Below are 23,499 nucleotides of genomic sequence, written 5' to 3'. Positions count from 1 at the left end.
ATTATCTAGACTACTGACATACAGTCTCTACCATAACATCAGTATAATTATCTAGTCCACTGACATACAGTCTCTACCATAACATCAGTTTAAGTATCTACACTACTGACATACAGTCTCTACTATAACATCAGTTTAATTATCTAGACTACTGACATACAGTCTCTACCATAACATCAGTTTAAGTATCTAGACTACTGACTTACAGTCTCTACCATAACATTAGATTTATTATCTGGACTACTGACATAGAGTCTCTACCATAACATTAGATTTATTATCTAGACTACTGACATAGAGTCTCTACTATAACATCAGTTTAATTATCTAGACTACTGACATACAGTCTCTACCATAACATCAGTTTAAGTATCTAGACTACTGACATACAGTCTCTACTATAACATCAGTTTAAGTATCTACACTACTGTCATACAGTCTCTACTATAACTATCTCCAGTTACAAAAGTACTGGTATATATAGAACCAATATGCTACACTATTGACAGTTACACTGGTGTACCAAACTCTAATATGTTACACTAGTCCTGGTATAGCTAACACTAATATGTTACACTAGTCCTGGTATAGCTAACACTAATATGTTACATTAGTCCTGGTATAGCTAACACTAATATGTTACACTAGTCCTAGTATAGCTAACACTAATATGTTACACTAGTCCTGGTATAGCTAACACTAATATGTTACACTAGTCCTGGTATAGCTAACACTAATATGAATTTTTGAATTAGTCTTCTAACTTACAGTTCAAAGTTCCTAAACTTTTTTTTATAAATTAAGTTCCAAAAAGAGTTTTATATTCAAGTTTTCACTTTTATTTAATATTTTCAATAGAGAAAAACATGTACTTTTGTTTTTTTAACATATATTTTTTTTATCCGTATAAAATTATTTATATTGAGATGTAAATATTTTCAAAACTTTAGCTGGAAACAATTGTGTTGACTTCATTAGTAGTTTTCTTTGTAAGTTTGTGTTTTAGAGACAGTCTGAAGTAGTTCCTAATTTTCGGTGTGATAATTCTTATTTTGTTTTTCTGTGTAATAATATACTTCATTTGGTTACAGCTTTGTATGTTTTAGCCTTTAGCATTTCCATTATCCAAGTAAAGTACTTCTATTTTGCATAAATGAATGCAAACTGCTGATATAAAAAATAGAATATTCATTCGACTGTCATTCAATTAGATAATTCATGTTTATCTGTTCGTTTCCTCTTGAGAAAATTGTCAGGCTTCAAAGAAAACTCAATTTTCTAGCGAGTTTCGAGTAGGTTGGCTCTTCCACGCGACTTGTCTGTTTATTAGTTTGTAAAACAGATAACGAATCTCAGAAAGGAGTTAGAGACCACCTTCTTAAGCAGGGTATCACTTTACAGCATGTCGTTCTTAGGTTAATTTATTCAATATTCGGCTTTTATTGAATAGCCAAATTTTTATTTACGTTGTACTACGTTCGAGTCTTGGTTTGGTTTCTTTATTTAGTATTTGAGTGTTTTCTATGGTTATGTTGTGTTTATTTGACTTGGAGTGTTCGAAAACGTGTGAAGGTGACTTTTTATGTTCTTTGAATCTGGTTTCCATTTTTCTACTTGTTTCTCCAATTTTGAAGTCGTGGCAGTTATCAAATTGTATTTTGTAAATAATGTTGGTGTGGTGTTTGTCAGTGTAGTTTTTATATAGTATAGACCTCAGTTTTGTGCCTGGTTTTTGAATAAATTTGATATTAACTGGAATGTCATATTTTGTTACTAGTTTTTGAATACATTTAGTATTAACTGGAATGACATGTTTTGTTACTAACAACAAAAGAAACAAACATAAACAAACGCAAAATTAAAGAAACCTTACTTATACAACAACTTAAACCCAAAATAAACCAATATAAAGGAACGCCTTTATACCTATATTAATATAATAAAATAAATAAAATTATATATTCAAAATCTAACACTGCCCTCTACATTCCGACACTCAGTTACACAACCCCTTTCAAACATGTGGTCAGCTTCCGGTCAGTTACCTCTTTCTTTGTGAACCTGACGATGACCGAAGAAGGTCGAAACGTTGTTCGCTCTTCTATGTAAAATATTTTCTCAACCCAAATGAGCCGTTTTTGCATATACATTTCTCAACAAGTGGGTTTCTCGACATCACTGAGTGTTCATTACCTAACTGACGTGGTGTTCCCTAAACTGTTCATTACCTAACTAACGTGGTGTTCCCTAAACTGTTCATTACCTAACTAACGTGGTGTTCCCTAAACTGTTCATTACCTAACTAACGTGGTGTTCCCTAAACTGTTCATTACCTAACTAACGTGGTGTTCCCTAAACTCTTCATTACCTAACTGACGTGGTGTTCCCTAAACTGTTCATTACCTAACTAACGTGGTGTTCCCTAAACTGTTCATTACCTAACTGACGTGGTGTTCCCTAAACTGTTCATTACCTAACTAACGTGGTGTTCCCTAAACTCTTCATTACCTAACTGACGTGGTGTTCCCTAAACTGTTCATTACCTAACTGACGTGGTGTTCCCTAAACTGTTCATTACCTAACTAACGTGGTGTTCCCTAAACTGTTCATTACCTAACTAACGTGGTGTTCCCTAAACTGTTCATTACCTAACTGACGTGGTGTTCCCTAAACTGTTCATTACCTAACTAACGTGGTGTTCCCTAAACTGTTCATTACCTAACTGACGTGGTGTTCCCTAAACTGTTCATTACCTAACTAACGTGGTGTTCCCTAAACTGTTCATTACCTAACTAACGTGGTGTTCCCTAAACTCTTCATTACCTAACTGACGTGGTGTTCCTAAACTGTTCATTACCTAACTAACGTGGTGTTCCCTAAACTGTTCATTACCTAACTAACGTGGTGTTCCCTAAACTCTTCATTACCTAACTGACGTGGTGTTCCCTAAACTGTTCATTACCTAACTGACGTGGTGTTCCCTAAACTGTTCATTACCTAACTAACGTGGTGTTCCCTAAACTGTTCATTACCTAACTGACGTGGTGTTCCCTAAACTGTTCATTACCTAACTGACGTGGTGTTCCCTAAACTGTTCATTACCTAACTGACGTGGTGTTCCCTAAACTGTTCATTACCTAACTAACGTGGTGTTCCCTAAACTGTTCATTACCTAACTAACGTGGTGTTCCCTAAACTGTTCATTACCTAACTAACGTGGTGTTCCCTAAACTGTTCATTACCTAACTGACGTGGTGTTCCCTAAACTGTTCATTACCTAACTAACGTGGTGTTCCCTAAACTGTTCATTACCTAACTAACGTGGTGTTCCCTAAACTCTTCATTACCTAACTGACGTGGTGTTCCCTAAACTCTTCATTACCTAACTAACGTGGTGTTCCCTAAACTCTTCATTACCTAACTAACGTGGTGTTCCCTAAACTCTTCATTACCTAACTAACGTGGTGTTCCTTAAACTGTTCAGTACCTAACTGACGTGGTGTTCCCTAAACTGTTCAGTACCTAACTAACGTGGTGTTTCCTAAACTCTTCATTACCTAACTAACGTGGTGTTCCCTAAACTGTTCATTACCTAACTGACGTGGTGTTCCCTAAACTGTTCATTACCTAACTGACGTGGTGTTCCCTAAACTGTTCATTACCTAACTGACGTGGTGTTCCCTAAACTGTTCATTACCTAACTAACGTGGTGTTCCCTAAACTGTTCATTACCTAACTAACGTGGTGTTCCCTAAACTGTTCATTACCTAACTAACGTGGTGTTCCCTAAACTGTTCATTACCTAACTGACGTGGTGTTCCCTAAACTGTTCATTACCTAACTAACGTGGTGTTCCCTAAACTGTTCATTACCTAACTAACGTGGTGTTCCCTAAACTCTTCATTACCTAACTGACGTGGTGTTCCCTAAACTCTTCATTACCTAACTAACGTGGTGTTCCCTAAACTCTTCATTACCTAACTAACGTGGTGTTCCCTAAACTCTTCATTACCTAACTAACGTGGTGTTCCCTAAACTGTTCAGTACCTAACTGACGTGGTGTTCCCTAAACTGTTCAGTACCTAACTAACGTGGTGTTCCCTAAACTCTTCATTACCTAACTAACGTGGTGTTCCCTAAACTCTTCATTACCTAACTAACGTGGTGTTCCCTAAACTCTTCATTACCTAACTAACGTGGTGTTCCCTAAACTGTTTATTACCTAACTAACGTGGTGTTCCCTAAACTGTTCATTACCTAACTAACGTGGTGTTCCCTAAACTGTTCATTACCTAACTGACGTGGTGTTCCCTAAACTGTTCATTACCTAACTGACGTGGTGTTCCCTAAACTCTTCATTACCTAACTAACGTGGTGTTCCTAAACTGTTCATTACCCAACTGACGTGGTGTTCCCTAAACTGTTCAGTACCTAACTAACGTGGTGTTCCCTAAACTGTTCATTACCTAACTAACGTGGTGTTCCCTAAACTCTTCATTACCTAACTGACGTGGTGTTCCCTAAACTCTTCATTACCTAACTAACGTGGTGTTCCCTAAACTCTTCATTACCCAACTAACGTGGTGTTCCCTAAACTGTTCAGTACCTAACTGACGTGGTGTTCCCTAAACTCTTCATTACCTAACTGACGTGGTGTTCCTAAACTCTTCATTACCTAACTAACGTGGTGTTCCCTAAACTCTTCATTACCTAACTAACGTGGTGTTCCCTAAACTCTTCATTACCTTACTAACGTGGTGTTCCCCAAACTGTTCATTACCCAACTGACGTGGTGTTCCCTAAACTGTGCAGTACCTAACTGACGTGGTGTTCCCTAAACTCTTCATTACCTAACTAACGTGGTGTTCCCTAAACTGTTCATTACCTAACTAACGTGGTGTTCCCTAAACTGTTCATTACCTAACTGACGTGGTGTTCCTAAACTGTTCATTACCTAACTAACGTGGTGTTCCCTAAACTGTTCATTACCTAACTAACGTGGTGTTCCCTAAACTGTTCATTACCTAACTAACGTGGTGTTCCCTAAACTCTTCATTACCTAACTAACGTGGTGTTCCCTAAACTCTTCATTACCTAACTGACGTGGTGTTCCCTAAACTGTTCATTACCTAACTGACGTGGTGTTCCCTAAACTGTTCATTACCTAACTGACGTGGTGTTCCCTAAACTGTTCATTACCTAACTAACGTGGTGTTCCCTAAACTGTTCATTACCTAACTAACGTGGTGTTCCCTAAACTGTTCATTACCTAACTAACATGGTGTTCCCTAAACTGTTCATTACCTAACTGACGTGGTGTTCCCTAAACTGTTCATTACCTAACTAACGTGGTGTTCCCTAAACTGTTCATTACCTAACTAACGTGGTGTTTCCTAAACTCTTCATTACCTAACTGACGTGGTGTTCCCTAAACTCTTCATTACCTAACTGACGTGGTGTTCCCTAAACTCTTCATTACCTAACTAACGTGGTGTTCCCTAAACTCTTCATTACCTAACTAACGTGGTGTTCCCTAAACTCTTCATTACCTAACTAACGTGGTGTTCCCTAAACTGTTCAGTACCTAACTGACGTGGTGTTCCCTAAACTGTTCAGTACCTAACTAACGTGGTGTTCCCTAAACTCTTCATTACCTAACTAACGTGGTGTTCCTTAAACTCTTCATTACCTAACTAACGTGGTGTTCCCTAAACTCTTCATTACCTAACTAACGTGGTGTTCCCTAAACTGTTCATTACCTAACTAACGTGGTGTTCCCTAAACTGTTCATTACCTAACTGACGTGGTGTTCCCTAAACTGTTCATTACCTAACTGACGTGGTGTTCCCTAAACTGTTCATTACCTAACTGACGTGGTGTTCCCTAAACTGTTCATTACCCAACTGACGTGGTGTTCCCTAAACTGTTCATTACCTAACTCACGTGGTGTTCCCTAAACTGTTCATTACCTAACTAACGTGGTGTTCCCTAAACTGTTCATTACCTAACTAACGTGGTGTTCCCTAAACTGTTCATTACCTAACTAACGTGGTGTTCCCTAAACTGTTCATTACCTAACTGACGTGGTGTTCCCTAAACTGGTCATTACCTAACTAACGTGGTGTTCCCTAAACTGTTCATTACCTAACTGACGTGGTGTTCCCTAAACTGTTCATTACCTAACTGACGTGGTGTTCCCTAAACTCTTCATTACCTAACTGACGTGGTGTTCCCTAAACTCTTCATTACCTAACTAACGTGGTGGTCCCTAAACTCTTCATTACCTAACTAACGTGGTGTTTCCTAAACTGTTCAGTACCTAACTGACGTGGTGTTCCCTAAACTGTTCAGTACCTAACTAACGTGGTGTTCCCTAAACTCTTCATTACCTAACTAACGTGGTGTTCCCTAAACTCTTCATTACCTAACTAACGTGGTGTTCCCTAAACTCTTCATTACCTAACTAACGTGGTGTTCCCTAAACTGTTCATTGCCTAACTGACGTGGTGTTCCTAAACTGTTCATTACCTAACTGACGTGGTGTTCCCTAAACTCTTCATTACCTAACTAACGTGGTGTTCCCTAAACTGTTCATTACCCAACTGACGTGGTGTTCCCTAAACTGTTCAGTACCTAACTAACGTGGTGTTCCCTAAACTGTTCATTACCTAACTAACGTGGTGTTCCCTAAACTGTTCATTACCTAACTGACGTGGTGTTCCCTAAACTCTTCATTACCCAACTGACGTGGTGTTCCCTAAACTGTTCAGTACCTAACTGACGTGGTGTTCCCTAAACTCTTCATTACCTAACTGACGTGGTGTTCCCTAAACTCTTCATTACCTAACTAACGTGGTGTTCCCTAAACTCTTCATTACCTAACTAACGTGGTGTTCCCTAAACTCTTCATTACCTAACTAACGTGGTGTTCCCTAAACTGTTCAGTACCTAACTGACGTGGTGTTCCCTAAACTGTTCATTACCTAACTAACGTGGTGTTCCCTAAACTCTTCATTACCTAACTAACGTGGTGTTCCCTAAACTCTTCATTACCTAACTGACGTGGTGTTCCCTAAACTGTTCATTACCTAACTGACGTGGTGTTCCCTAAACTCTTCATTACCTAACTAACGTGGTGTTCCTAAACTCTTCATTACCTAACTAACGTGGTGTTCCCTAAACTGTTCATTACCTAACTGACGTGGTGTTCCCTAAACTCTTCATTACCTAACTGACGTGGTGTTCCCTAAACTATTCATTACCCAACTAACGTGGTGTTCCCTAAACTGTTCATTACCTAACTGACGTGGTGTTCCCTAAACTGTTCATTACCTAACTGACGTGGTGTTCCCTAAACTGTTCATTACCTAACTAACGTGGTGTTCCCTAAACTGTTCATTACCTAACTGACGTGGTGTTCCCTAAACTCTTCATTACCTAACTGACGTGGTGTTCCCTAAACTGTTCATTACCTAACTAACGTGGTGTTCCCTAAACTGTTCATTACCTAACTGACGTGGTGTTCCCTAAACTGTTCATTACCTAACCGACGTGGTGTTCCCTAAACTGTTCATTACCCAACTGACGTGGTGTTCCCTAAACTGTTCATTACCTAACTGACGTGGTGTTCCCTAAACTGTTCATTACCTAACTAACGTGGTGTTCCCTAAACTGTTCATTACCTAACTAACGTGGTGTTCCCTAAACTGTTCATTACCTAACTAACGTGGTGTTCCCTAAACTCTTCATTACCTAACTGACGTGGTGTTCCCTAAACTCTTCATTACCTAACTAACGTGGTGTTCCCTAAACTCTTCATTACCTAACTAACGTGGTGTTCCCTAAACTCTTCATTACCTAACTAACGTGGTGTTCCCTAAACTGTTCAGTACCTAACTGACGTGGCGTTCCCTAAACTGTTCAGTACCTAACTAACGTGGTGTTCCCTAAACTCTTCATTACCTAACTAACGTGGTGTTCCCTAAACTCTTCATTACCTAACTAACGTGGTGTTCCCTAAACTCTTCATTACCTAACTAACGTGGTGTTCCCTAAACTGTTCATTACCTAACTGACGTGGTGTTCCCTAAACTGTTCATTACCTAACTGACGTGGTGTTCCCTAAACTCTTCATTACCTAACTAACGTGGTGTTCCCTAAACTGTTCATTACCCAACTGACGTGGTGTTCCCTAAACTGTTCAGTACCTAACTAACGTGGTGTTCCCTAAACTGTTCATTACCTAACTAACGTGGTGTTCCCTAAACTGTTCATTACCTAACTGACGTGGTGTTCCCTAAACTCTTCATTACCCAACTGACGTGGTGTTCCCTAAACTGTTCAGTACCTAACTGACGTGGTGTTCCCTAAACTCTTCATTACCTAACTGACGTGGTGTTCCCTAAACTCTTCATTACCTAACTAACGTGGTGTTCCCTAAACTCTTCATTACCTAACTAACGTGGTGTTCCCTAAACTCTTCATTACCTAACTAACGTGGTGTTCCCTAAACTGTTCAGTACCTAACTGACGTGGTGTTCCCTAAACTGTTCATTACCTAACTAACGTGGTGTTCCCTAAACTCTTCATTACCTAACTAACGTGGTGTTCCCTAAACTCTTCATTACCTAACTGACGTGGTGTTCCCTAAACTGTTCATTACCTAACTGACGTGGTGTTCCCTAAACTCTTCATTACCTAACTAACGTGGTGTTCCCTAAACTCTTCATTACCTAACTAACGTGGTGTTCCCTAAACTGTTCATTACCTAACTGACGTGGTGTTCCCTAAACTCTTCATTACCTAACTGACGTGGTGTTCCCTAAACTATTCATTACCCAACTAACGTGGTGTTCCCTAAACTGTTCATTACCTAACTGACGTGGTGTTCCCTAAACTGTTCATTACCTAACTGACGTGGTGTTCCCTAAACTGTTCATTACCTAACTAACGTGGTGTTCCCTAAACTGTTCATTACCTAACTGACGTGGTGTTCCCTAAACTCTTCATTACCTAACTGACGTGGTGTTCCCTAAACTGTTCATTACCTAACTAACGTGGTGTTCCCTAAACTGTTCATTACCTAACTAACGTGGTGTTCCCTAAACTGTTCATTACCTAACTGACGTGGTGTTCCCTAAACTGTTCATTACCTAGCTAACGTGGTGTTCCCTAAACTGTTCATTACCTAACTAACGTTAATTAATATTGTATGACGTAGTTCTCTTTAACTAACATTAATATTGTATGACGTAGTTCTATTTAACTAACATTAATATTGTATGACGTAGTTCTATTTAACTAACATTAATATTGTATGACGTAGTTCTCTTTAACTAATATTAATACCATATAAGGTAGTCGTCTTTAACTGTTAAACCAATTTAATTGTTTTATATAATGTTTAAATTATCCACATATATACATATTCTTTTTAACATCCACTCATACAAAAGGGGAATATATGAAAACAAACACATTTAACTTAATAAAAGAGAGTGGCTTAAATATATCATCTTCTGCCTCTCAATTTAGTTCTATCAAAAGACTGTAATAGTTTTGTGATAAGAGGGAGGAAACGTGTCTTGAATTGCTCTGTTTTCATTGGTCAATCATTTTCTATTGAACTACTCGTTTTACTAACATCACACAGAAGTTGGCTTTAACTTACTTTAATAACTCGCATTAAGTAGTGGAATAAGTTTTAATTATAAAAATACGATCGTGTACCCCCTAGTAGCACAACGATGAACTTAAACCGTTAAAAGTGGGTTTTGATACCTGTGTTCAGTACAGCTAATCTATTGTGTAGTTTTGTGGTTAACTTAAAAACAACCAGTATAGTGAGTGTTTGTAGAAATAAATCACGCGTATTTTTCTCTCTATGTAAACAAGTTCTATTTATCGCTGCGAAATATTTCTCTTCAGAATAATAATAACGATTAGACAGTGGCGCCATCATTTGACAGGTGAGCAGTTAGCTGCCGGATAGAAAACCAGTACACACCGCGGCTCTGAACGAAGTCACCAGGCACTGCATTAATTCTCTGCTGTTTCTGGAGCACGAATTCGTGTGTGAACGTTCGTGAGGAATACTTAAATGTAGCTATAGACGTAATACGGGTCTAAAAAAAGAAAATACATGAACTTACCTGCTGACATGAACAATGGCATTTCGGTTTTGTAAGAATTCTGTTATTTGAGGCCCAATACAAATAGTGTTGACATCGTAGTAAAGACATTGGAGTTACCAACTTCATTCTACATGGACTGAGGTCAAAGAAGAAAAAAAATGAAAGAAAATAATGGAGTGAAGTGTAAGAAATTGTGGGGCCTTCTTGGAAACATCTGGTTCATCTTTAACCGTCCTGCCCTGCAGTTTGGTTTTATCTTCTTGGTTACAGGTAGGCCACCTAATGTTCCAGACACTTCGTAAACCAGTTACAGTCAACATACTTGCTCGAATTTATAACTGTACGGAATTAGAATACACACTTATCTCAGCTCATAACACGTCGGATAAAAGTCTTTCTACAATACACTAAAGATCGCACAACAATACTGTTTACTGTTACAGTACACACAACAATACTGTTGTAGTATACTGATTAATATTGGTTATGGTTACAGTACACACAACAATACTGTTGTAGTATACAGATCAATACTGGTTATGGTTACAGTACACACAACAATACTGTTGTAGTATACTGATCAATACTTGTTATGGTTACAGTACACATAACAATACTGTTGTAGTATACTGATCAATACTGGTTATGGTTACAGTACACACAACAATACTGTTGTAGTGTACAGTTCAATACTGGTTATGGTTACAGTACACACAACAATACTGTCATAGTACACAGAACAATAGTTGTTACTGTTACAGTACACACAACAATACTGTCATAGTACACAGAACAATACTGGTTATGGTTACAGTACACACAACAACACTGTCATAGTACACAGAACAATACTGGTTACTGTTACAGTACACACAACAATACTGTCATAGTACACAGAACAATACTGGTTACTGTTACAGTACACACAACAATACTGTCGTAGTACACAGAACAATATTTGTTACTGTTACAGTACACACAACAATACTGTCATAGTACACAGAACAATACTGGTTACTGTTACAGTACACATAACAGTACTGTAGTAGAAAATATAACAATACTTGATACTGTTACAGTACACATAACAATACTGTCGTAGTACACAGAACAATACTGGTTACTGTTACAATACACATAACAGTACTGTAGTAGAAAATATAACAATACTTGATACTGTTACAGTACACATAACAATACTGTAGTAGAACACATAACAATACTTGATACTGTTACAGTACACACAACAATACTGTCATAGTACACAGAACAATATTGGTTACTGTTACAGTACACACAACAATACTGTCATAGTACACAGAACAATACTGGTTATGGTTACAGTACACACAACAATACTGTCGTAGTACACAGAACAATACTGGTTACTGTTACAGTACACACAACAGTACTGTAGTAGAACACATAACAATACTTGATACTGTTACAGTACACATAACAGTACTGTAGTAGAACACATAACAATACATGATACTGTTACAGTACACATAACAGTACTGTAGTAGAACACATAACAATACTTGATAATGTTACAGTACACACAACAATACTTGATAATGTTACAGTACACACAACAATACTGTCGTAGTACACAGAACAATACTGGTTACTGTTACAGTACAAATAACAGTACTGTAGTAGAACACACAACAATACTTGATACTGGTACAGTACACATAACAATACTTGATACTGTTACAGTACACATAATAATACTTGATACTGTTACAGTACACATAACAGTACTGTAGTAGAACACATAACAATACTTGATACTGTTACAGTACACATAACAGTACTGTAGCAGAACACATAACAATACTTGATACTGTTACAGTACACATAACAGTACTGTAGTAGAACACATAACAATACATGATACTGTTACAGTACACATAACAATACTTGATACTGTTACAGTACACATAACAGTACTGTAGTAGAACACACAACAATACTTGATACTGTTACAGTACACATAACAATACTTGATACTGTTACAGTACACATAACAATACTTGATACTGTTACAGTACACATAACAGTACTGTAGTAGAACACATAACAATACTTGATACTGTTACAGTACACATAACAGTACTGTAGCAGAACACATAACAATACTTGATACTGTTACAGTACACATAACAGTACTGTAGTAGAACACATAACAATACTTGATACTGTTACAGTACACATAACAATACTTGATACTGTTACAGTACACATAACAATACTTGATACTGTTACAGTACACATAACAGTACTGTAGTAGAACACATAACAATACTTGATACTGTTACAGTACACACAATAATACTGTCATAGTACACAGAACAATACTTGATACTGTTACAGTACACACAATAATACTGTCATAGTACACAGAACAATACTTGATACTGTTACAGTACACATTGATACAGATCAATATGTGTAGTAGAACACAACAATACTTCATACTGTTACAGTACACATAACAGTACTGTAGTAGAACACATAACAATACTTGATACTGTTACAGTACACATAACAGTACTGTAGTAGAACACATAACAATACTTGATACTGTTACAGTACACCTAACAATACTGTAGTAGAACACATAACAATACTTGATAATGTTACAGTACACATAACAGTACTGTAGTAGAACACATAACAATACTTGATACTGTTACAGTACACATAACAATACTGTAGTAGAACACATAACAATACTTGATACTGTTACAGTACACATAACAATACTGTAGTAGAACACATAACAATACTTGATACTGTTACAGTACACACAATAATACTGTTGTAGTATACAGATCAATACTGGTTATGGTTACAGTACACACAACAATACTGTTGTAGTATACTGATCAATATTGGTTATGGTTACAGTACACACAACAATACTGTTGTAGTGTACTGATCAATACTGGTTATGGTTACAGTACACACAACAATACTGTCGTAGTACACAGAACAATACTGGTTACTGTTACAGTACACACAACAGTACTGTAGTAGAACAGATAACAATACTTGATACTGTTACAGTACACATAACAGTACTGTAGTAGAACACATAATAATACTTGATACTGTTACAGTACACATAACAGTACTGTAGTAGAACACATAACAATACTTGATAATGTTACAGTACACACAACAATACTTGATAATGTTACAGTACACACAACAATACTGTCGTAGTACACAGAACAATACTGGTTACTGTTACAGTACACACAACAGTACTGTAGTAGAACACACAACAATACTTGATACTGTTACAGTACACATAACAGTACTGTAGTAGAACACATAACAATACTTGATACTGTTACAGTACACATAACAATACTGTAGTAGAACACATAACAATACTTGATACTGTTACAGTACACATAACAGTACTGTAGTAGAACACATAACAATACTTGATACTGTTACAGTACACATAACAGTACTGTAGCAGAACACATAATAATACTTGATACTGTTACAGTACACATAACAGTACTGTAGAAGAACACATAACAGTACTGTAGTAGAACACATAACAATACTTGATACTGTTACAGTACACATAACAGTACTGTAGCAGAACACATAATAATACTTGATACTGTTACAGTACACATAACAGTACTGTAGAAGAACACATAACAGTACTGTAGTAGAACACATAACAATACTTGATACTGTTACAGTACACACAATAATACTGTCATAGTACACAGAACAATACTTGATACTGTTACAGTACACATAACAGTACTGTAGTAGAACACATAACAATACTTGATACTGTTACAGTTCACATAACAGTACTGTAGTAGAACACAATACAATAGTTGATAGTGTTACAGTACACATAACAATACTGTAGTAGAACACATAACAATACTTGATAATGTTACAGTACACATAACAGTACTGTAGTAGAACACATAACAATACTTGATACTGTTACAGTACACCTAACAATACTGTAGTAGAACACATAACAATACTTGATAATGTTACAGTACACATAACAGTACTGTAGTAGAACACATAACAATACTTGATACTGTTACAGTACACATAACAATACTTGATACTGTTACAGTACACACAACAATACTGTTGTAGTATACAGATCAATACTGGTTATGGTTACAGTACACACAACAATACTGTTGTAGTATACTGATTAATATTGGTTATGGTTACAGTACACACAACAATACTGTTGTAGTATACAGATCAATACTGGTTATGGTTACAGTACACACAACAATACTGTTGTAGTATACTGATCAATACTTGTTATGGTTACAGTACACATAACAATACTGTTGTAGTATACTGATCAATACTGGTTATGGTTACAGTACACACAACAATACTGTTGTAGTGTACAGTTCAATACTGGTTATGGTTACAGTACACACAACAATACTGTCATAGTACACAGAACAATAGTTGTTACTGTTACAGTACACACAACAATACTGTCGTAGTACACAGAACAATACTTGATACTGTTACAGTACACATAACAATACTGTAGTAGAACACATAACAATACTTGATACTTTTACAGTACACACAACAATACTGTCATAGTACACAGAACAATACTGGTTACTGTTACAGTACACACAACAATACTGTCATAGTACACAGAACAATACTGGTTACTGTTACAGTACACATAACAGTACTGTAGTAGAAAATATAACAATACTTGATACTGTTACAGTACACCTAACAATACTGTAGTAGAACACATAACAATACTTGATACTGTTACAGTACACACAACAATACTGTTGTAGTATACAGATCAATACTGGTTATGGTTATAGTACACACAACAATACTGTTGTAGTATACAGATCAATACTGGTTATGGTTACAGTACATACAACAATACTGTTGTAGTATACAGATCAATACTGGTTATGGTTACAGTACATACAACAATACTGTTGTAGTATACAGATCAATATTGGTTATGGTTACAGTACACCCAACAACACTGTTGTAGTGTACAGATCAATACTGGTTATGGTTACAGTACACACAACAATACTGTTGTAGTGTACAGATCAATATTGGTTATGGTTACAGTACACACAACAATGCTTCTTGAGTATAGATAGTAACACCGTTATCCTTGAAGTGACGTTTTGCCTACTAGATGAACGTTTCGCTTGGTATTTTTTAGGAAATAACCGATATAATTTAGAAAAATGGTGTTATCGCAAGTGTTTAGAACAAACAAAATAGTGTAATTATTATATCTATATCTTTGAATTAAAATTAACCATGAACGTTCTTGAAATATAAATTATACGACAAGATGAAGGATAATCTCTCATTATTTCTCTATGTTTTTGTTATAAACAACATGGTTTCAGTTTCGTTATTTCCATAGTGCAACTCGATATAAGAACCGTTGTTTCCCAGATCTGATGTTTCTAAAACATGTCAACAACTCCTGCGATAATCAGGCTTATTTATCACAGAACTGTGTGGCTAATTGAATAAGGGTTAGGCATGATGAATGGATATCAAGATGAGCTTTCTTCTGGCTTCAACTCTACCCATTGTTACACAGTATCTTTGATTAAATACAATTGAATCATGAGCTTTGACGTTTAATCTATAATACTTAACTTTAACTTGTAATGATTTTCCTGAAATAGCTGTTTAGGGGTATTTAAGATGAGGCCTAGCGTTGAGGGGTGAATATGGTTAAAGATCTTGCACGTTTAGTACAGACTGTAAGTGTTTTATTGAAGGTGTAAAGGTTACACGTTACACGTGATTATGTTTGTTCCACACGTTCCTTGAATAATTAAGCATGTTACTTCGTGTTAACCCTTGTTACTGAGGATGTACAAGTGACATATATATGTTTGTTCCACACGTTCCTTGAAGAATTAAGCATGTCACTTCGTGTTAACCCTTGTTACTGAGGGTGTACAAGTGACATATATATGCTTGTTCCACACGTTCCTTGAATAATTAAGCACGTTACTTCGTGTTAACCCTTGTTACTGAGGGTGTACAAGTGACATATATATGTTTGTTCCACACGTTCCTTGAAGAATTAAGCATGTCACTTCGTGTTAACCCTTGTTACTGAGAATGTACAAGTGACATATATATGTTTGTTCCATACGTTCCTTGAATAATTAATCATGTCACTTCGTATTAACCCTTGTTACTGAGGATGTACAAGTGACATATATATGTTTGTTCCACACGTTCCTTGAAGAATAAAGCATGTCACTTCGTGTTAACCCTTGTTACTGAAGATGTACAAGTGACATATATATGTTTGTTCCATACGTTTCTTGAATAATTAATCATGTCACTTCGTATTAACCCTTGTTACTGAGGATGTACAAGTGACATATATATGTTTGTTCCACACGTTCCTTGAAGAATTAAGCATGTCACTTCGTGTTAACCCTTGTTACTGAGAATGTACAAGTGACATATATATGTTTGTTCCATACGTTCCTTGAATAATTAATCATGTCACTTCGTATTAACCGTTGTTACTGAGGATGTACAAGTGACATATATATGTTTGTTCCACACGTTCCTTGAAGAATTAAGCATGTCACTTCGTGTTAACCCTTGTTACTGAGGATGTACAAGTGACATATATATGTTTGTTCCATACGTTCCTTGAATAATTAATCATGTCACTTCGTGTTAACCCTTGTTAATGAGAATGTACAAGTGACATATATAATGTCGTATATATAAATTAATAAAACGCAACTACCGAATTAATACAATATATATAAATATATAATAGAAAATAAATTTACAAGAAATAATTCTATCAACATAAAACCGTGAACTGTTTTATTTCAAAAATTAAAATAAAACTGAATCAAGATCAATAATAAAGAATCAGGTATGACCAATGGTCAGTATGTTCAGACTTTTAAACAAGCAGTATGGCTAGTGGTCAGTATGTTCAGACTGTTAAACAAACAGTATGGACAGTGGTCAGTATGTTAGTATGTTCAGACTGTTAAACAAACAGTATGGCCCAGTGGTCAGTATGTTCAAACTACTAAACAAACAGTATGACCCAGTGGTTAGTATGTTCAGACTGCTAAACATACAGTATGGCTCAGTGGTTAGAATGTTCAGACTGTTAAACAAACAGTATGGCCCAGTGGTTAGCATGTTCAAACTACTAAACAAACAGTATGACCCAGTGGTTAGTATGTTCAAACTACTAAACAAACAGTATGACCCAGTGATCAGTATGTTCCGATTGTTAAACAAACAGTATGGCCCAGTGGTTAGAATGTTCAAACTGTTAAACAAACAGTATGGCCCAGTGATCAGTATGTTCAGACTGTTAAACAAACAGTATGGCCCAGTGGTCAGTATATTTAGATTACTAAACAAGCAGTATGGTCTAGTGGTCAGTATGTTCAGACTGTTAAACAAACAGTATGGCCCAGTGGTCAGTATGTTTAGATTACTAAACAAGCAGTATGGTCTAGTGGTCAGTATGTTCAGACTGTTAAACAAACAGTATGGTCCAGTGGTCAGTATGTTCAGACTGTTAAACAAACAGTATGGCCCAGTGGTCAGTATGTTCCGATTGTTAAACAAACAGTAAGGCCCAGTGGTTAGAATGCTCAAACTGTTAAACAAACTGTATGGCCCAGTGGTTAGTATGTTCAGACTATTAAACAAACAGTATGGCCAGTGGTCAGTATGTTCAGACTGTTAAACAAACAGTATGGCCCAGTGGTTAGTATGTTCAGACTGTTAAACAAACTGTATGGCCCAGTGGTCAGTGTGTTTAGATTACTAAACAAACAGTATGGCCCAGTGGTTAGTATGTTCAGACTGGTAAACAAACAGTATGGACCAGTGGTCAGTATATTTAGACTACTTAATAAACAGTATGGCCCAGTGGTTAGTATGTTCAAACTGTTAAACAAACTGTATGGCCCAGTGGTCAGTGTGTTTAGATTACTAAACAAACAGTAAGGCCCAGTGGTTAGTATGTTAAAACTGTTAAACAAACAGTATGGCCCAGTGGTCAGTATGTTCAGACTGTTAAACAAACAGTATGACCCAGTGGTTAGTATGTTCAGACTGTTAAACAAACTGTATGGCCCAGTGGTTAGTATGTTCAGACTGATAAACAAACAGTATGGCCAGTGGTCAGTATGTTCAGACTGTTAAACAAACAGTATGGCCCAGTTGTCAGTATGTTCAGACTGTTAAACAAGCAGTATGGCCAGTGGTCAGTATGTTCAGACTGTTAAACAAACAGTATGGCCCAGAGGTTAGTATGTTCAGACTGTTAAACAAACAGTATGGCCCAGTGGTCAGTATGTTCAATCTGTTAAACAAACAGTATGGCCCAGTGGTTAGTATGTTCAGACTGTTAAACAAACAGCATGGCTCTGTGGTTAGTATGTTCAGACTGTTAAACAAACAGTATGTCCCTGTGGTCAGTATGTTCAATCTGTTAAACAAACAGTATGGCCCAGTGGTTAGTATGTTCAGACTGTTAAACAAACAGCATGGCCCTGTGGTTAGTATGTTCAGACTGTTAAACAAACAGTATGGCCCTGTGGTCAGTATGTTTAGAGTTCTAAACAAACAGTATGGCCCAATGGTCAGTATGTTCAGACTGTTAAACAAACAGTATGGCCCTGTGGTCAGTATGTTCAAACTGTTAAACAAACAATATGGCCCAGTGGTCAGTATGTTCAAACTGTTAAACAAACAGTATGGCCCTGTGGTCAGTATGTTTAGAGTACTAAACAAACAGTATGGCCTAGTGGTCAGTATGTTCAGACTGTTAAACAAACAGTATGGCTCTATGGTCAGTATGTTGAGACTGTTAAATAAGCAGTACGTGGTTTACGAACCTTGTAGGAAGAGTGAAGATCGTGGTTTTATTTTCATGGATGCAACATAAGAATGAGAGTAAAGTCTGTCAGTAACCAGTTGGAGACCTTTGTATAATGTGCGCGAAAATTCTGAAACATAAGTCGTCTTAACTTGGTGTAGCACGAGTGATACGTCATATTATACAGTAATTTTGATTACGAGAAACCCATGTGAAATAAAAATGCATCTCAGAACGGCTGCTGTTGGTGTTAACACTTTTGTTGATAAACAGATAATAACGTTTCGACCTTCCTAGGTCATCTTATCTCCAGGTTAACAAAGAGAGAGTTTGCAACTGACCGTTGCTGGGCACATGTCTTGGGAACGAGAGTACAAACGGATACGAGTCACTTGCAAACTTTTTCTTTCTCAACCTGAAGATGACCTAGGAAGGTCAAAACGTTATTATCTGTTTATCAATTAAAGTATTAATACCCATACCAGCCGTTCTGAGATGTATTTTATACACTGATCTGTAAAACTTCTTGATCCATTACTTTGTTTGTAATGTATTCTACTGCATTATTTGTAATGTATTCCACTACTTTATTTGTAATGTATTCCACTGCTTTACTTGTAATGTATTCTACTGCTTTAGTTGTAATGTATTCCACTGCTTTAGTTGTAATGTATTCCACTACTTTATTTGTAATGTATTTCAGTACTTTTCTGTTTATGTTTTAGTTTATATTATTGTTGCTTCGATTTACTTTTAATATATTTCAATATTTTTCTTATGTGTTAAATGTTTTTCTAACTAACGTAAGATTTAGCGAAACTTTATCCAAAGCTACTTAAATAAAAACACAAACATTTAACCAAAAGTGTCTGCTTTATAGCACCGTTGGACAGAAACGTTTCTTGTTTCTTACGTTCTCTTGTTGGTTTTTTTAAATGTATCAAATGATAGTTTTTTATTATTTCGTGTGGTCTTTCATTTAACTGGATCATCTGCCTACCTTCAGCTGTTTAACTTATCCTACTTGATTTTTAACAATTTTTGAGCCAAAAATTCTCCTCTAAAAATAAACATCTCTAAGATTTGTGTAGTTGATGATATGTCAAAGTGTTTAACACGTTTTCCTGTGTTGTAATAGATATCCAATCGATAACGTAGGTCACAAAAACTAAAGTTAACGCAAATCATTTTTCAGGCGCGTGCATTTATTCAAATAAATTAATAAACATACATTTGTAGTATGTATTGAATACTAGTGTTCATAATTCCATCTTTGTTTCTACTGATTCGACTAGTTTTTCTTATATTTGGTTGTTGTCAGGCGCGTGCATTTATTCAAATAAATTAATAAACATACATTTGTAGTATGTATTGAATACTAGTGTTCATAATTCCATCTTTGTTTCTACTGATTCGACTAGTTTTTCTTATATTTGGTTGTTGTCTGGAGCCGAAAGGAAATTATAGTACGTACTTTCTAATGCACGAGACAGAGCAAAAGCCTCATTTCCGGCTACTGTTTCTGATTAGATTCTTTAATTAACGCACGAGAACACTGGGAGTCTCGAGCGATCAAATGATGGAAGCCAATAACGACGACAAATTAAGTATACAGTGAAGCAACTGTGGAACAAAGAACTGTTTTGTTCCCACTCGAACGTGGCGATTTGAAGCTCATAAAAAATACATTAACATAAAAATGTTACAGTAAAAAGCGACATCTTTTAGATGATTGAAAAAAAAATTATTCATAAAATTTATTAAAAACTTTTATGTGCCAAGCTGATCGATTTGATACAGCACGCAAAGCTTAAATTATCGTAGACCTGACTGTTCCAGTGACGATTAGGGTTGGCTGTCAATATGGTTAAGTCTCTACACGCCTAACCACTCTGGCTGAGTTTTATCTCTTCGAAGAGAAAAGTAAAGTGTTGTAACGTGAATTTTCAGTCTCCTGCTGGTACAGCGGTAAGTCTATGGATTTACAATCAGGGGTTCGATTCTCCTCGGTAAACTCAGTAGATAGTCTGATGTGGCTTTGCTGTAAGAAAACACACATACTGAATTTTCACCTCATGTAACAGAACTTCGTCCATAAAATTATTCACAATGATAACGATATAACAAATAATTAAGGTTCAAGTAATAAAGTTTGTATTTGTCAAGAAATCACGTCACGTTAAGTTAGTATATGATCATATATAGCGTCCTTATAGAATCTGGGAGACTGTTGAATTAGGATTTAACCAACGTACGGATGACTATATATCATATGATTGTCGTACAGTTACGACAGAAAGTGTTTGTACCCCTGCGTCCCGAGTGGTTTTTTACTCATAACTTAAGAAGTATCACGATTAGACTAATAAAAGTATAATATATTATAAATATTATATTAACACACATCTACATAAATTGTTATGTAAGTTACATGACAAATAAACTGTTTATAAACAAACAACCAAAAACAGGAGGAACAGAAAGTGTTCGTACAGTTCAGAACGTATGAAAAGACTGATATTCCCGTAAAAAGTTTGTTTAGTTTGGCAAATAAACTACATTATACCATTCCAGAACTAGACATTGGGTTCATAATTATTGGAATTTAGCGAGCAAAAAATGTACTTCCGGCAATTTAGCGCCATCTCCGTCTTTATCAGCTTGGTCATCATGGCGAACAGGAAACAACTGTCCAGTGATTTAAAAAACCGAATTATTGTAAACTACAAGTCTCGTATGTCTCTTTCCAGTATTGCTACACAACTTAATGTGCCAAAATCTACTGATCAAAACATAATTGCCAAGTTTAAGCTTACAGGATCAACTGCTAACCTTCCTCGTTCCGGACTCCCCACTAAAATTCCAGAGAGAACCAGAAGGAAGGTTCTCAGAGAAGTTAGTAGGAACCCTCGTTTAACACGTAATAACATACAGAAACTGGTAAGGGTAACTGGGGTTGAAGTAAGCACCTCTACGGTTACGAACATGTTACGCTCTTCTCGGTTCAAAGCATGTCGACCTCGCAGAACTCCATATTTAAAGCCTATTCATTTAGAAGCACGATTGAGGTATGCAGAAAAGCATGTAAATAAACCCTTTACCTATTGGAAGAGTATTCTTTGGTCAGATGAGACTAAAATCGAGCTTTTCGGCCATAATGATGTTTGCTATATTTTCCGTAAGAAGTGGGAACAAAATCTTCCAAAGAACACCGTCCCTACAGTTAAATACGGAGGTGGTTCAATCATGTTATGGGGTTCCTTCAGCTCTTCTGGTGTAGGCAGCCTTCACCGTGTTAACGTAATCATGAAAAAAGAAGAGCACGTTGATATATTAGGAACTTATATCAAGAATGATGCTCGGAATTTGCGGCTTGGGCGTCGTTGGATCTTCCAGTACGACAATGACCCTAAGCACTCATCGAAATATGTGTAATCCTTATTGCAGAGTACCATATAAGCGTTCTGGAACGGCCATCGCAGTCACCCGATCTCAACCCAATGAAAACGTTTGGCATGAGTTGAAGACCAGGGTTCATCATCGTCATCCGAAAAACTTGCAAGAGTTGGAGGCCTTCTGTAAAGAAGAATGGAATAAAATACCAGTCGAGTACTGTCAAACAATCATGGAGGGCTATGAGGAGAGATTGTGTCAAGTAATTCACCTGAAAGGCTACACAACTGACCATTAAAGTAGACGCACGAACACTTTCTTCCCCTCCTATGTTTGGTTATTTGTTAATAAATAGTTTATTTGTCGTTTAACTTACATAAAAATTTATGTAAACATGTGTTAGTATAATATTTATAATACACTATATTTTCATTACCCTTATCATGATACTTTTTAAGTTATGAGGAAAAAACTACTCACGATGCAGGGGTACGAATACTTTCTGTCGTAACTGTATCTCGAAGACTGTTGAATTAGGGTACAACCAACGTAAAAACAGACGATCAGATAAAAATGTTGTATCGTAAACACAACAGTTTTCGAAGAACTAGTTCGATAATGTCACATCTAAAAACCAATAAAAACAGATAGAATTAATACATTTTAAACGGTTGTAAAATTATGTGTATTATTACAACAGTGAACAATGATTAATTAGTATGTTTTAAACACTAGTAGAGTGAAATGTATTATTACAACTATCAACATTGATTAATTAGTGTGTTTTAAACACTTGTACAGTAAAATGTATTATTACAACTATCAACAGTGATTAATTAGTATGTTTTAAACACTAGTACAGTAAGATGTATTATTACAACAATCAACAATGATTAATTAGTATGTTTTAAACACTAGTAGAGTAAGATGTATAATAACAACTATCAACAATGATTAATTAGTATGTTTTAAACACTAGTACAGTAAGATGTATTATTACAACTATCAACAATGATTAATTAGTGTGTTTTAAACACTAGTACAGTAAGA

At 36.2% G+C, this 23,499-nt stretch overlaps 1 protein-coding gene across 1 annotated transcript in view; it reads left to right on the top strand.

The window, feature by feature from the left end:
* Positions 1-10,014: 10,014 nt before the first annotated feature.
* Positions 10,015-23,499, top strand: part of LOC143245837 (cell adhesion molecule Dscam1-like) — a 34,395-nt gene continuing 20,910 nt past the window's right edge. Inside the window, exon 1 of the mRNA XM_076492093.1 lies at positions 10,015-10,403. Within this exon, the coding sequence (XP_076348208.1) occupies positions 10,292-10,403 (112 nt within the window). The 5' untranslated portion in view covers positions 10,015-10,291. The remainder of the gene's footprint in view (positions 10,404-23,499) is intronic.

The sequence above is a fragment of the Tachypleus tridentatus genome, chromosome 3, assembly GCF_004210375.1.
Source record: "Tachypleus tridentatus isolate NWPU-2018 chromosome 3, ASM421037v1, whole genome shotgun sequence".
Classification (NCBI taxonomy): domain Eukaryota; kingdom Metazoa; phylum Arthropoda; class Merostomata; order Xiphosura; family Limulidae; genus Tachypleus; species Tachypleus tridentatus.
This window is presented reverse-complemented; position numbering and strand designations above follow the sequence as displayed.